This window comes from Parasteatoda tepidariorum, chromosome 5 (genome assembly GCF_043381705.1).
Source record: "Parasteatoda tepidariorum isolate YZ-2023 chromosome 5, CAS_Ptep_4.0, whole genome shotgun sequence".
Classification (NCBI taxonomy): domain Eukaryota; kingdom Metazoa; phylum Arthropoda; class Arachnida; order Araneae; family Theridiidae; genus Parasteatoda; species Parasteatoda tepidariorum.
This window is the reverse complement of record NC_092208.1, coordinates 49,355,586-49,372,864: the sequence shown is the minus strand read 5'-3', so window position 1 is coordinate 49,372,864 and position 17,279 is coordinate 49,355,586. Positions and strand designations below refer to the sequence as shown.

The following is a 17,279-nucleotide window of genomic DNA, read 5'->3' as shown; positions in this document are numbered from 1 at the left end:
GTTAATATAAAATCGGATATCATTTTGTGAAGTGTCCGTTTTTAAGTTAAAATATTTTGTGAAGGGTCCGTTTTTAAGTTAAAATATTTTGTGAAGGGTCCGTTAACGGACCCAAATTTCTTCTAAACAGACCCCTGATAATGGAAACAAAATCACTCATATTTTTAATAATTTCAATTGACATATTTTAAATATTACAACTTAGTTAAGTATCACTTAGTATCACATTAAGTATCACAACTTAGTTAAGTATCACGCATTAAGTAAATTTAAACAATTCGTAAGTTTATAATATTTTAATTTAAAATATTGCCAGAAATTAATTTTTATTTACATTATATTTTATTAATTTATTTTATGAATTGATCAATTTATTTTATAAATTGATCAATTACTTATTTACAGAAAAAATTATCATTTAATATCAATAAGAATGTGCACACGATGTTTGTAGATATAGAAATATTTTCTTAGAATACTACATTTGGAAATTAAAATTAGAGAAACTTGGAAAACTTAGTTCGTTTCGAACCGTTTTTCTGTCTCCCCCCTCCGGAAGGGTTTATTCAATTAGCAAAACTATAATGAAGATAAACTAATTTGTGAAGGGTCCGATTAAAAGATAAATTATTTTGTGAAGGGTCCGTTTTAATGAAAAAATATTTTGTTAAAGGTCCGTTAACGGATCAAAATTTCTTTTAAACAGACCCCTGATATATATTATGATATTCAATTTAATCATAAATAACAGGCCTTGTTGACATAAAATAGGACTCTATAAATTATGTTCCAATAATTCCAATTTTAAAAGTTATCCGACGTCATGGACGCAGCAAGTTATTGAAATTATAGGAATAGGTTTTGGATGACCTAGAAAACAACTAAAAAAAGAAAAAAAAAACTTTTAATTTTCATTTTTTTAATTGCAAAATTTATAACCGTAAGATTTTAAATAAACTAAATAGGATCATAATATGTAAATTGCTAAGGGCATTTTCAAGAATTAAAAAAAATAAAAATAAAAATATGTGAAATTGCATGGGGTGGGTAAAAAAACCATTGGAAATGAAGACATTTTGTGGAAAAATAAAAGTTATGCACTAATTGTGCAATTTTTCAGCATCTTTGCACCCATATAGCTTAGTAGGGACACATGGATAAATGTGTTAACATTGCCTCGATTTTCCTCTAAAAAAGATATCAAAATAGGAGAAAATGTAAAAATATTTTATACATTGAATTTATGGATTTAATTAAAAATATAATTTTAACTTACCTATTGATATTGATTTTTTTTAAACTTGAAACTATTGTATTTTTTGTAAACTACTGATTATTGCTAAAAAATTATTTTTACCAATTATTAATTTTTTTACAGCAGATTTTTTTAAAATTGAAAATCACTACTGCATATTAAATTTCTTTAAAGAACAAAAATATGACATACTTGAGAAACTTTTTAGATATTTTGACTTAAAATAAAACTTCATTTAGTTAGATTTAAAACTCAACCATAAGTGCACAAAGGTTAAAACATAATAAATAAATCGTTTTCTGCAATTCTTTCTTGAACATTTTTGCACAGCAATTGATAAATTTAAATGATAACTTAACGTTATAGTTCTGATTTTTTTACTAACAAATTAAGGTTCTTAAGCTTCAAAATATGAAGGAGATTTACAAGGCTTAGCGCATTATGAAAAATGTGATTGCAATAACTAACAAAATAGCCATAATGTTGAGCGCTTAATATTGTTTCACATTCTCCATCATTATACGAGGATCAAAATATCTCTACACGCGATTATGAAACTTAATTATTCAGAGAAATTTTTTGAAATAAGTAGTAATATTATATTTATTTATTCAATTTAATATTCGTGGAGAGAATACAAATTAGGAGGCAAACAATTATTTACAACACACTTCCAAAATTACTTTGCAGGTTAAAAAAAAACATTTAATTAATTACCAAACAGNAAGGGTCCGTTTTAATGAAAAGATATTTTGTTAAAGGTCCGTTTTGTTAAAATTATATTTATTTATTCAATTTAATATTCGTGGAGAGAATACAAATTAGGAGGCAAACAATTATTTACAACACACTACCAAAATTACTTTGCAGGTTAAAAAGAACCATTTAATTAATTACCAAATACCAAGTTAAATTACCAAGAAATAATCATTTATGAAAGAAATACCTCTTTAAATTATAAGTTTACAAATTACAAAATACGTTAAAATGAAAACACATCATTACTAATTTTATATACAATCTCGTAATCTAATGCATATTTATTAGGAGGGGTATCATTCGTAAATCAAACAAACCATACATGTTCAGAAATTCTATAATTATCAATATATACCAATTAGCTACTATTTTAAAACAAATTAAAATAAATCATTAGATTTTTTTAAAATATAAATTACAACTGCTTACCAATTTCTATAGCTGGAGGGAGATTTGTTAGTACTGTTAACAGCAGCTTCACGTTGCTTTTTGTTTAATACGAATTCTTGGAGCCTTTGCTTGACTTCGGAAGAGGCTATTGCACCTAAGAGAGTTTCACACGATCATTTAGTATAGCTCCAAACAAAAGTTTACGTTAAAAAATCATATTTTAGCATACAACTATTGATTTTGGCAGAATTTATTTTAAAAGGTTAGCTTATGGAAGAATTTAATTTAAATTACAGAATGCTCAAAGAAAACTTAGAAGAATAAACTTTATAAGACATAAATACGTCCGATAGTTGCGGCCGGTTTAATCCGATAGTTAAAACGCCGATAGAAATCCGATAGTTTAAACCCTAATATATGTTGTTTTTTTTAGCCAACATATCTACGTATATTTAAATATTTTAGATTCATTCATTATTTTGATCATGTATTTAATGTACTTAAAAAGCAAGGTGTTATACTCATAATAGCTACTACGGCTAGTTGATATCAGAGTTTTAATAGCGCGACTAAACGTCTAGAAATATTGATATCTCATGATATATTACGACATTTTCTCTATTTTAATGAATAACAACAAATTTGCTTTGGTCAATCTTTTCGTTATCCAAAAAAAAAATATTATTAATTATGAGAGTTACATTCTGGATTTCTCGTTGCCGACAATAAGACATTTTCGTANGGGCGCTGGGCCCATATCCAAGAGGTCGTGGGTTCGATCCTCGCCGGCCGAAGACTCCCCGTGTAGTAAATGGTGACTGATGCACGTTAAATCTGTCGAGTCTCAAAGTCCTCCATGTTCCCACAACAAAATCATACCTCTGGGGGTACTGATCCAGGAGTTTCCTTGTCTTCTGGATTGGTTCAAAATTACAAGGCTAAGGAGTTGAACGGTAGTAGTCGTAAACCCATGAACTTGGGTCGGCTGTTCAACGACGGTTATAAAATAATAACTATCACCGATAATATTCACGAATTTATCTATGACGATAGTCATCGTATGCACTGTATATATAATTACATCATAATATTTATTATTTAATTAGAGTGCTTCAGTGATTTCACTGTAATTACTGTAAAAATTGCTATATATCAGATTTTTGTTCCATAACATGATTTGGTAAAAATGTACTTTGTGGTGAAAAGTACCGACACTTTATACCGTGATTTGATCTGAAATTTTTACAGTATATTCAACATTTTCCGTAAGTCAAGGTATTAACATGTATCGTCATACTTTTAAACAAATAAATAGGTATTATTTTTAAAATATATCGTTAAACTAATAGCTACTTTTAATTATTTAGGATTTCATTATTTACTTTGTTCGTGCTTTTCTTTTTTCTTCAACTGTTCTAATCTTTCCATATCTCTCCTTTCTTTCTGTTCCTCTTCCAACTTTCTCTGTTGGTCCAAATATTCCTATAAGATGATGTAGAAAGATGTAATGCTTATGTGTTTGATTTAAACAGGTTAACAAAAATCATTAGCTGTATAACGAAGCAATTAAAAAAAAAACTACATAACAGTGTTTTTTTAAAGGTTTTAAATGTAATAATCGTTTCAACTAAGGGGAGAATGTTCTAATGTCTATGAAAGTGCTTTATTAAAGTCTATCGTCCCGCAGTGAACTGATCGTCAGGACACGGTTCCCAGTAGTCAAGAGTCACTGGCTGTGGTCAGTAAGCGGGTGGGTGACCACTTTGATTAGCCTGCGCAGGGACTAAGGGTGCACGGTATCGTTCCTCGTTAAACTGCTCTACTAAACGTAGTGCTCAACTTCTCGCGCAGGTCGTCGGGCTACCAAAGCGGCCATCCCATCTGTAGAAGATCGAAATCGCGAGGACGTGTCTTCCGATCGTACTCAGGGTGTATCCCAGATCATTCCCGATAGCCCATTGTGCAGCCCTAAATCTACAAAAGTTTCATTTTTAAAAAATATTATAGATTGAAATCATAAGTAATTATTTTACTATTTTAACAAATAATAATAATAATTTTTCCTTAAATACTCTGAAAGCATTTCAGATGATTGAAAGGGTATAGGTATGGAAAAAATCAAGCTCGATGACGATTCACTACATTTCGGACGGTGAACTAAATAATATTGCCCCCTTACATGATCGAAGAAATAAAGAATTAGAAGTATTATTAATAATAGATTAAAGAATAGAATGTGCTCATAAACTAAATAAATTAAATGCAACTATGCGACGCACTTTTTCGCGATAAAATATTTACGACTAAAATATTAACATACATTTTTATATTTAAATCGCATTCTGATATAAATAGCGAATGAAGCACTTTTAAAATGAAGGAGGTCTTTGAAACCAATCAAGGGAAAAGAACGTTTATTTTAAGTGCAAATCAAGGACATATATCCGGCGAGTTGTAAACACCACAAGTGCTAAAGAAAATTGATGGCCACCTAAGAAATACAATGGAGTAGAGCCTTATCAGAAGTTCTCGTTTTTCCAACTCGTTTCTTGAAGAGGTTGTATGTAAAACTACCGAGGACAGGGCATTGACGCAAGATATGACGTAGAGCTAACCACCTTGCGAAAATAAAAAGAAGAAAATTCCCACACCATAATTTTATTAAGCATGGATTTGACAGCGAGTTATTAATTAACCTGGATCCAATTTAAACCCTTCACGCAGAAATTTTATAAAAGCACCAGAAATCGGTGACTGAGTTCAGTCACCAATTTCTGTAGTACAATTTTCCGTGACTCTTTACACATTTTTTTCTTTCTTGAAGAAATATGGTAATTATTTAAAAACACTTGAAGTAAAAATATGGGGTACAATTCCAAATTTTAACACTAGATAATAAAAGTTACTATTAAATATTTTAATCGAAATTTTGCTAAATTTACAGACAATAACAAATAACTGTTAGTTTTACAAAAGGGGTATATTTCCAAATTTTAACACTATATGGTAAAAGTTACTATTAAATATTTTAATCGAAATTTTGCTAAATTTACAGACAATAACAGATACCTGATAGTTTTACAAAAGGGGTACATTTCCAAATTTTAACACTAGATGGTAAAAGTTACTATTAAATATTTTGATCGAAATTTTGCTAAATTTACAGACAATAACAAATACCTGCTACTTTTACAAAAGGGGTACATTTCCAAATTTTAACACTAGATGGTAAAAGTTACTATTAAATATTTTAATCGAAATTTTGCTGAATTTACAGACAATAAGAAATACCTGTTAGTTTTACAAAAGGGGTACATTTCCAAATTTTAACACTAGATGGTAAAAGTTACTATTAAATATTTTAATCGAAATTTTGCTGAATTTACAGACAATAAGAAATACCTGTTAGTTTTACAAAAGGGGTACATTTCCAAATTTTAACACTAGATGGTAAAAGTTACTATTAAATATTTTAATCGAAATTTTGCTGAATTTACAGACAATAAGAAATACCTGTTAGTTTTACAAAAGGGGTACATTTCCAAATTTTAACACTAGATGGTAAAAGTTACTATTAAATATTTTAATCGAAATTTTGCTGAATTTACAGACAATAAGAAATACCTGTTAGTTTTACAAAAGGGGTACATTTCCAAATTTTAACACTAGATGGTAAAAGTTACTATTAAATATTTTAATCGAAATTTTGCTGAATTTACAGACAATAAGAAATACCTGTTAGTTTTACAAAAGGGGTACATTTCCAAATTTTAACACTAGATGGTAAAAGTTACTATTAAATATTTTAATCGAAATTTTGCTGAATTTACAGACAATAAGAAATACCTGTTAGTTTTACAAAAGGGGTACATTTCCAAATTTTAACACTAGATGGTAAAAGTTACTATTAAATATTTTAATCGAAATTTTGCTGAATTTACAGACAATAAGAAATACCTGTTAGTTTTACAAAAGGGGTACATTTCCAAATTTTAACACTAGATGGTAAAAGTTACTATTAAATATTTTAATCGAAATTTTGCTGAATTTACAGACAATAAGAAATACCTGTTAGTTTTACAAAAGGGGTACATTTCCAAATTTTAACACTAGATGGTAAAAGTTACTATTAAATATTTTAATCGAAATTTTGCTGAATTTACAGACAATAAGAAATACCTGTTAGTTTTACAAAAGGGGTACATTTCCAAATTTTAACACTAGATGGTAAAAGTTACTATTAAATATTTTAATCGAAATTTTGCTGAATTTACAGACAATAAGAAATACCTGTTAGTTTTACAAAAGGGGTACATTTCCAAATTTTAACACTAGATGGTAAAAGTTACTATTAAATATTTTAATCGAAATTTTGCTGAATTTACAGACAATAAGAAATACCTGTTAGTTTTACAAAAGGGGTACATTTCCAAATTTTAACACTAGATGGTAAAAGTTACTATTAAATATTTTAATCGAAATTTTGCTGAATTTACAGACAATAAGAAATACCTGTTAGTTTTACAAAAGGGGTACATTTCCAAATTTTAACACTAGATGGTAAAAGTTACTATTAAATATTTTAATCGAAATTTTGCTGAATTTACAGACAATAAGAAATACCTGTTAGTTTTACAAAAGGGGTACATTTCCAAATTTTAACACTAGATGGTAAAAGTTACTATTAAATATTTTAATCGAAATTTTGCTGAATTTACAGACAATAAGAAATACCTGTTAGTTTTACAAAAGGGGTACATTTCCAAATTTTAACACTAGATGGTAAAAGTTACTATTAAATATTTTAATCGAAATTTTGCTGAATTTACAGACAATAAGAAATACCTGTTAGTTTTACAAAAGGGGTACATTTCCAAATTTTAACACTAGATGGTAAAAGTTACTATTAAATATTTTAATCGAAATTTTGCTGAATTTACAGACAATAAGAAATACCTGTTAGTTTTACAAAAGGGGTACATTTCCAAATTTTAACACTAGATGGTAAAAGTTACTATTAAATATTTTAATCGAAATTTTGCTGAATTTACAGACAATAAGAAATACCTGTTAGTTTTACAAAAGGGGTACATTTCCAAATTTTAACACTAGATGGTAAAAGTTACTATTAAATATTTTAATCGAAATTTTGCTGAATTTACAGACAATAAGAAATACCTGTTAGTTTTACAAAAGGGGTACATTTCCAAATTTTAACACTAGNTTTCACAGCATAAATTAAAATTTTTAACCCCTTAAAGTTAAAAGTTTAACCCTCTAGGTCTCTGCTCATTATTATTTTTACTCCTAAAATATCACTACTATCACTTGATCAATAAAAAAATATATCACAACTATGATAATATGTATAATTAACTGTGTTTTAGTTGAATTTATGAACTGTTACAATTGACCCCGTAAGTGGGGACAATTGTAACAAGTGAACGACTGTCAAAAATTGTTAATAACTATTATAATAACATTTAAAATAAGGTTTTTTTTTTCTAGTTGAGGATAGTCTACTTTACTCGTCTATCAATTAACACTAATAATATATTGGATTTTTTGTTAGTTAAAAATAGTTAAGTAAAAAATGTTACAATTGACCCCACTCTCCCCTACTTAAAGTATCAATCAGGATGGATAAAGCTAAATTAGACCAGAAAATAATACAAGGAGAAGAAAAAAATTTCTTTTAATAAATAAAGAAATAGTTATAAAAGGTTTTAGAATTAATTGAGTATCAGCATGAAATTAGCGAAAGTGAGAATTAAGATAAGCAAGAAAATATTGAAAAAAAAATATTTTTCGATCTAAACATGTTCAGTTGATCGCTACACATTTATTAAATAGATATATATTTTCAACATGAAATTGGTAATACTGCTAGTGTATTAGTTGTATAACAGTATTAATTAAATTTTTTTTTATTTACTACATAATTCTTATGATAATTACAAAGGCTAAATGAGGCAGAAATTTCGGCAAGACGTTTGTACAATGTTTTATTAATTTAGCTTATTATCTCTAATCCATAAATAAAATATTATATAATACATTGAAAATAAAGACATTAAATTACAATCTTTGGAGCTGGAGGATACAAACAAAGAAATTTTAGTTATAAAAATTTCATTATGCAAAAATAACTTGAACTATTATGTTTTTCTTAACTAACAGGACAAAAACTAAATGATCAAATGCACTCAGTTGTTTTAAAATCATAGAAATAAAATCAATTTGTCAAAAAAAAGTATTAATAATCGATTATTTAACGATTAAGGTTCATTAACTGAAGACGAACTACGACGCCTAAAAACCAAATGGCATGAATGTTTTTTTAGTAATATAATTTATATTTATACCTATTTCGGTATCACAGATTCATAATCCATTCTCACTTTTTATTATAATTTATATGATATAATAATAAATAGACTTTAGATCAAAAATATATCACAGCTATAATAAAAATTGAAAATATTTCACATTATTATTTGTACAAATAAAATAAAATGCTATTTCTACCAGTTTTGCTACATGAGGTATCTAAAAACTTTAAATAAGCAAAGCAATTAAATAAGCAATTCATGATATTGTGTTTGCTAGAAACTACTGAAAAACACTTTATTAATTTTTCTCTGAAAATGAGAGAAATTAAATTTAAAAAAAACTTAAATCGGGAAATTTCCTTTAAAATATGTCTAGTTTTGTCGGTAAATGCATATTCATGATATTTCTACAAATTAAAAATCTATTTCGACAGATTAGTTTTATGTTTGGAAAATTATAAAAAAAGCATAATTTACATTATTTGCTTAAATTATAAAGCTAAATAACCAATATCAGTAAAACTTCACATCTTATTAAAGTTAAACATTTCTATTATGAAATACAAATGAAAGTGAATGTGCTTTTCAAACTCTACTAACCATTATAAAGCATCTAAATAAATAATCTTTTAAAGGAAAGAGACAATAGCTTAATAAATTGTCTAACTCTTCACAAATAATCAAATGCAGTCAGCTAACATAACGTTTCGATCACGCGAAACGCACGCCTCAACGGAACAAAAAGCGAGAAATAAAAATAATAAAAAATTTTAAAAATATATATATGTTTTTTTCCCACGCTTTCACTTTTGTGATTGCGAACGTTTTTCGTCTTTGAAGTATTTCGATTGAAATGGAACATTTATGAAACACTAGAAGTTCTGCACGAAACAAAATAAAATATAATTCAACAACTGCATTTTAAGAATTCAAAAATAAGCAGGGAAAGAAAATTAAACATACCCTTTCTTTGAAGGTGATTAAAGTGATTATTAATCTCCATTGTATTGTGATGCCCAAGATTTTCTGGAAAGAGAAAAAAACCCAATATAAGCATAATTTTGAAATACAGTTAAACACAACACAAACAAAAATTTCCTTATTCAACTGTTACAAAAATGCCAATAATATATGTATACAAAACAAAAAGATAATTGTTATAAATGATATGAAATGTTACATTCATTTACCGAATAGTAAGCTTTTAAGTTGGCTATTTAAGTTACGATGCCCAAGTATATCTTATAAAAGGTAATGAAGCATGTAAAATTTTGTTTTAATATTTAACAACAACAAAAAATTTTTTTTCTGAGAAAACAAATGCGGCAAGATATTTAGGTTTTATTGGCCTTCTTTTCTGTGTTATACGTACTTCAAAAGAAATATTGGGTTTTCTAAAACTATTTAAGTTTATTTTTAGAAAAAGAAAACAAACGGGAGATCGCAGTATTATTTTATAATAAAATAATAGGAAAAAAATTGCAATTGGTTAAAATTGCAAAGATTTTAAGGAATCTAAAGTTGAGCGTCACTGAGGAAGTAGAAGTATCAGACTTATTAGGACTTAGTTTAGAAATGTCAGACGGGAAACAGAAAAGGAATTAATTTAAACGATAATGACTAAATGTTTTGCATGCTAATTTTTATTTCATTGTTTTTGCAGATTTTTTTTATCGAAACTGAACAAAGAAATATGTTTTACGTGCACTTTGAACAAAATTTTACAATTGCACCCAAACAAAATTTACTAGGAACTAATTAAAAAAATAACTATTAAAAGTAATGTTTAAATTAAATAGTTAATAAAATGAATATCAATAAGTAACTGCACATATTCAAATACCAATGAGTAAGTAAAATGCAAGCCAAGTATAGTTATAAAAAATTGCTAATGGAGTTAGGTATACTTTTGACTATTTTAATTTTTGTTTAATTTGTAACCAAATTTGAAATTATTTTGTTAATGCACACATCTTATTAATGAATATAAAATTGTTCAGCGAAGCCGTGCGCTTATGACACTATTATAGTACTACAGTAATTAAAAAAACCTAGACATAATCACTCCTTAATTAATGTTTTAAAACTTTCATATACTGTGAAAAATAATCTAAAATGCACATAGCTATATTTAAACAGGAAAGTGATTTTATTACGTAATTATATACTTTGTCATAAAACAACACAACTTTAATAATGAATTTGTACTTTCAACAGATTTCATTAAATGAAATAGCATTTTTAGCAAATGATGCGTAGTTTCAAATTTTCTGGCACACATTCAGAAAACAAATATATTTATGATGGATCTTTCGCCATTTCTCGCCGTACTTTCCTGATAACCACAGAAGTTCAATGGCAGACGCAGGATAGATCTCACATTATCGCCAAAGAACACTGATTAGATAAAAATGAGCCTCTTTTGCAATCATTCTCGTTTCTATTTTATTTGTAAGTAGCATGAGATAGATAGCATAGGAGACTAAAATATGTCCTTTTTTAATCGCACTGAGTTTGTTTTTATCAGTATATTAAATAGAACAAACAAAGCTGATTAATGAGACGTACGTTTTTAGGGGGTGTGCCGAATAATGACGTGCCTTCTGCTTGTTTTCTTTCTTGTTCGAATATCACGTTTTTTCGCCACGTTTGTCTTTCTCTTATTTTTATTTTTATTTTCATTTCTATTCATCGTTTCAGAATTACATAAAAAGAATGTAAGCAACACCGGAATTCATTTATAACAATGCAAACACACGTGCACCGGGATAAAAAAAATGAAGTAAATAACAGCAAGGCTGTTGTTTTTTCTTGCATAACAGAAGAAGAAAATGTGATACTGCGAGGTATCTTTGATTCTAGAGTTATTATTGCTTTTGGTCATATTGGAGTGACATATTAAGACATGGGCGGCTTCTCTTTTAATAAACTGACGAATTTAGTATACTTTTTTTTAATCAGGAAATAGATCAGTGAGACGTGATCAACATAATGATTTATTTTAGGATATTATTATTACTTATTTTTTTTACTAGGTCAAATTTTTGAAAAAATATATATGTTTTTATTTTTCCAAGATACAAATAGCTTTAATATCAAATTTCTCGAAAAATCAACTAGATATATTACTTGGATCATGATTCAGAATTATAAACAGAAAGGTTGTTGTTTTTCTTAGGTAACAGTAGAAGAGAGGTTGCAGCAGTAGAGTAAATACAAATTTTGAACGAATTTGCTTAAATAGTTACAGTTATGGTTTAAGAGTTTATATACCTTTTAATTCAAAATTATTTCAACTCTTACTAAATAATAATCAATAATAAACCATTATTGAAAATTAATTTTTACATGGAATTTACTTGGTATGAGCGAATTTTATAATTGAAGGAAAAAATCATTCGTTTTGCTTAAAAACTTTACGAGATATGGAGGAATACGAAAAGTATTCCTCCATATCTCGTCAACTTTCAATCCTTAACTTAAGATCGTTTTCTAGACTAAATTATTGAGACCATATTTTCCGAATTGCGGCAATCCCCTCTATTTTAAGGGTCAAAACTCGATCAAATAAAAGGTATCTTTACACAAAGAAAGTTTTGTATTTGATTTCGTACTAAGAATTATCGTCTGCACTAATTAACGAAGGTTCGGCCCTCGAGCAATCAAAATTGCAAAAAAGTATGTAAAAATCTGTGACTGATATATCAAAAGTTCCACACTGTTCAACTTTAGTTGCAGTGAAAAGTTTCTTTAAAAATTAGCTAAAATATTAGTTCATGGTTAATTTACATACAGAATACAATTAAATTAATTTTCTTGTATGGCATAACAAAAATTATATAATTCGAATACAAAATGATGTTTAAAGTTAATAATAATGTTTTTAATGTGCGATCTGTCAAGAAAAAGCAGCGAGGTTGATACCACAATAATATGATTTCGCGACATAATCACTTATTGCACAAAATTTATACAAAAACACGTTACTGGATGCTTATCAACTTTTCATAACGTAAATATGTGTACGTAAAAAAGTGTTGAAGCCGGTATGTATGTTGTACCAGTAGCGCCACCTACATTAATTAGAAAAAAAGTTTTTTCTTAGTTGGTTTCATTGCGTCTACAGAGACTGACCAATGCGCTGTTTATAATAAACGCATTAATTATTAATCTGCAGTTCATTATTTTTGTTGTCATTTATCAAAAAATCCGATCAACACTATTTTCATGAGCTCGTAATACGAACCACGCAAAACCACCTAAGTAAATCAAAGACAAAATATTAATATTGAGAACCATATGATAAGTTGCTTGGAAAGTAATAAATATGTAACCATAGATTAAATCAAATTATTCTATCTGAATAATACAAAAGCTCAGACATCATTACAAATTTCATAACTTAATAGAAAAAAGTTAACTTTACATAGAATGCAAGAAAGTAGGTTTTCTCAAATATTTTGGCCAGAATTTTTAATTCACCGAATAAACATTACAAGAAATTGTTTCGACATAGGGTTATTTTCACTTAGAGCTACGAGGAGATTTCACAATAAATTCATTTTTCACAATCAAAGAAGTAAAAGCACTTTTTTAACTAAGAATAATGCAATTGAACAGTGTACATTATTATTAAGACAAGAATACGGCAATAACTATATTTTTATTACCTTTATACGATAAAAAACTAAATCATCAATTATAGCAGATACTAAGGCAGCGAAACAAAGAAAAATGCCAGAATGGGATTCAAATTTATTCCTTGATTGTTTTCTATCAACGAAGCGATTAACATATACATCTAACTCGCTCAAATGTAATATTTAAATATAGGATTAACTTTTTCCTTAAAGACTGCACTGAATATTGTCATAACTACCAGAATATGGTAAGGTTTACCGCGTTCCTGGTTCTATGGGCACTTTGGTAATGAATTTGGAAAAATTAACAATAAAATATGATTTTATAACGTGTGATAAAATTTGGTAAATGAGATTTTAGTTATTTTATCATGATATCTTACAGAATGGCATAAAAATTAGATTAAATTTACTTTCAGCTGTGTATTTTTTATTTAATGAGTAGTAATAAGAACCATAATTTTGAAAAACGGAATTTAAGGTAAATCACTACCATGTGAACGGAAAAATTACCAAATGAATGGTTTGAACATCGTATATTTTGGTTTTATTAACCAGAATTATGTTGTTTTTTTCATCAGAAATGTCATTAACATAAAGTACCATAATCTAACTAGAATTTCTTTCTCCGCGTGGAAATAAATATAAAATATTTTCAGGAAAGTTTCGTTTCTATTTTTAAATGCTATTATGCAGTCCGTTTTCAAATTTCTCTCTAATCATTCTTTGTACACAGTTAAATACTTTTTTTTAAAGACCTTGGATATAATTTTTTCTATGTCATCAATTGATATTTTAAAACTAACATACATGAATAAACGACTGGACTTTTTAAATGATTAATACGCTACAAAAAAGAAAAGGTCAGTGTTACAATTTTTATGTATTTTAAAGCTTTCCGGGAACTCAAAAGGAAGCTAATATCAAAATACGTTGAAAAGTAATTTTTCTTTATAACGATTATAAGGTTATTTATACTTTTTCTCCAAAAAAAAAATTAATAAATAAATAAATATGCCATCACTCAGCATGTTAAATTTAACATTATTTTTAATAAATTCGAAGTTGCTATTTTATTACATATATTTAAAATTTCAATGCTTTAGCTTTATACAATCTTTATTATCTTGGTAAAAACTGATGATTTTTACTTTAAAATGGTCAAATATTTTAAATATTTAAAAAAATTATGAACTTATCAAAAAGTAGGTTATTAGACGAAATTTTAATACCTCCAATAAAATCATTAAAAAGAATGAATAATTTTCAATTTTTAGATCTTTATAACAGGATGTATTCCCAAAAAATGAAACGTTGGAATGACTAATCTAATATCGTGTAATAAAACTAATAAATGGGTCAAACACTTCTATTTTTACCTAATTCCTTCTTTTCTTCAGATTGACTTTTTGTGCAATTTCCATACTTGTTGGACATTAAATGGACACAAAACTAAACAGTGATAAATAACTGCTACAGACTCGTATAAGTTATGAAAATAGCATATTATTTGTTAAAAATCATTATTTCACGATGACCTTATTGGAAAAAATGCCAATAAGAATCGAACATTACATTTATAATATACAAAAACATTTGGAAGCTATATATAAAACATATTATCAATTTAAAACCATCATATTTTAATTTGGCAGAAATATACTTACGGCCATAGCATTAATTTGTTAGACTACTAGAGTACAACTATGTCAATAACTTTAGCAAATAAACCAATAAATAATCAAACTTGTATAATTACTCAACATTAATTCATCGTAATACTTTTTTTCCGCTCTTTCGCCATACCGTAAAGTATATCAAATGCTCCAGGGGAGAAAGTTTGCTTCCGCAGGTTTTTTTTTAGGTCAAGCGACACCTTTCGACCTTTACGGAAGGCTGAAAACCGGACACCTCTGACCTTTTACTTTCGCTATTTTCATATATCTCAAGTTCATTCTTTTCTATAGCAGATAATGTTTTGATCTTTGAATAAAGTCGGGTATAGTACACCGAATTAGATCATTTAATTATCTTAATATAATGCTACGCTAATAAGGAATTCAAGCGTTTTATCTCAGGAGCGAATATTTCTAAAGTAAATTAAAAATTTATATTAATATGACTCTAAATTTTTTTTTAAAAATTTCTATTAATATAAAATTAAAAAATTAATAAGAAAGAAGAGCATGAAAAATCTCTTAGATTTCTAATGCTTGATAATATTCTGTATATAAATCTCAATTCTAATATAAATATTTCATTAGCAAAATTTAAACTTGTTAAGTTAATTTAAAGTTTTTTGTCCTCTTAAACAAATTATTATAAACTTATAAGAAAACAAAGCGTTAGAAATCGGTAAAATAAACATTTCGATAGAGAGTTCTAAATTTATCATCATAATGTAAGTTAAATAAGTTTTTTTGTTCACAAAAATAAGTTAATAAAGAGGTCAAGTGTTAGAAATGTAAAAAGTAATTTTTCGAAAACAAATGTTTAACTTACAATAATGTTACGCTAAACTAAAGTTTTCGTTTTTTTAAATAAATTATTATAAATTAAGATGGAAGCCAAAGGTATACAAATCTAAAGGATAAACATTTCCATGATAAATTTTAAATCTAACGTAATATTGAATTAAATTAAAAATTTTATCCAGTAAAATAAATTACGTTAAGTTTTAAAAATAAAAATTATTTAATAATAACATTACTTAATAATCACAATTTTAAATATAATAACTTAATAATAAATTAATTAAAAACATTTAGTACGAATATAATAAATAAAACAGCTCGTATAGAAATTAATAATCACAAAAAATATTTTTACCCACCATTTTGTAAAACTTGGAATAGAGAGATAAAGAGAATAGATTATTCAAAAAATTACTATATCAGACTGAACTAAGATTCAAACATATAAACCGGATTTGAGAAAATCAGTGTTGAAACTAAATTTTGCCTTCTAGCGAACGTCAGTAAATAGAGAATAGCCATTTCCCATATCTGTTATGTTCGGAAAAAAGGTTATGCTGTAAAAATATTTGGTAAGCAGCTTTTAGATGTTTAATAAATTATGTAGTAAAATTTAATCAAAATCTTAAGAATGTTACTTAGAATTATGTTACAGCTATTGTAGTTGAAAGTTACGAGTAATTAACTCTAGTCACTAGAAATGGGCATTATATCCTGAAATATCGCTGGTTCTTTAAAGCAGCAATATACGATATACCGCTATACGATAATTAAAAATTATTCGCATGATATATTATTTATGATATTTTAAAAATTATTTATAAGATATACCATGTATAACATGTTAACAAACATTTTAAGTACAGTATGAATTTCGTGATTAACTTGATCTGATAATCGGATTTTCAAATTCTAGGACTCAATCTTAATGATTTGAAGGAAGGACCTCAAATATGCTAAATAATTAGTGCTGACTCTATAGTAAGTTACAAAATCAGACAAAAAAAAGTACTTTTTCTACATAAACATACTTTTTTTTTGGGGGGGGGGCAGATTCGGATTTTCGATGTCCAATATATAGGAGGTGGGGGAGGGAATATGGTCCCAATGGTTCGATTAGGTAAACTCTATCTAAACGTAAATTTTACTTTTTGGTTATTTTTCACCAATCTCGAACACTCCTTAAGTGAATTGAAATTTTTTTTCACACAACTAAAAAATTCTTATATATACATATAATTCCATGCAAATTATAACTTTCAGTATATACTTTTTTTTATAGTAAATACGTAGCTTTAGTAAATATGCAGCGAAAACACATACTACCGAAGAGCGCTTTCTGTACCATTATTAGAACTACAGTTATCGCCTAAAACATGCAATTCTATTTTATCACAAGAAGAAAAGATATTTCAACATTGTATATTTT

The 17,279-nt window shown here is 27.1% G+C and overlaps 1 protein-coding gene and 1 long non-coding RNA gene across 3 annotated transcripts in view; both read right to left on the bottom strand.

Moving 5' to 3' along the window:
- Window positions 1-3,884, bottom strand: part of LOC107450166 (histone deacetylase 4) — a 50,378-nt gene extending 46,494 nt beyond the window's left edge. For both annotated transcript variants that reach the window (XM_043048698.2, XM_043048700.2), the window contains exons 1-2: window positions 3,787-3,884; window positions 2,444-2,558 (exon numbers count right to left, since the gene is read on the bottom strand). In XM_043048698.2, the coding sequence (XP_042904632.1) occupies window positions 2,444-2,558; window positions 3,787-3,832 (161 nt within the window). In that variant the 5' untranslated portion in view covers window positions 3,833-3,884. The remainder of the gene's footprint in view (window positions 1-2,443; window positions 2,559-3,786) is intronic.
- A 5,810-nt stretch (window positions 3,885-9,694) lies between these two features.
- The window catches only part of LOC107441871 (uncharacterized), a 129,722-nt gene continuing 122,137 nt past the window's right edge, over window positions 9,695-17,279 (bottom strand). The window contains exon 4 of the long non-coding RNA XR_006225915.2: window positions 9,695-9,762. This is a non-coding gene — a long non-coding RNA (uncharacterized lncRNA). The remainder of the gene's footprint in view (window positions 9,763-17,279) is intronic.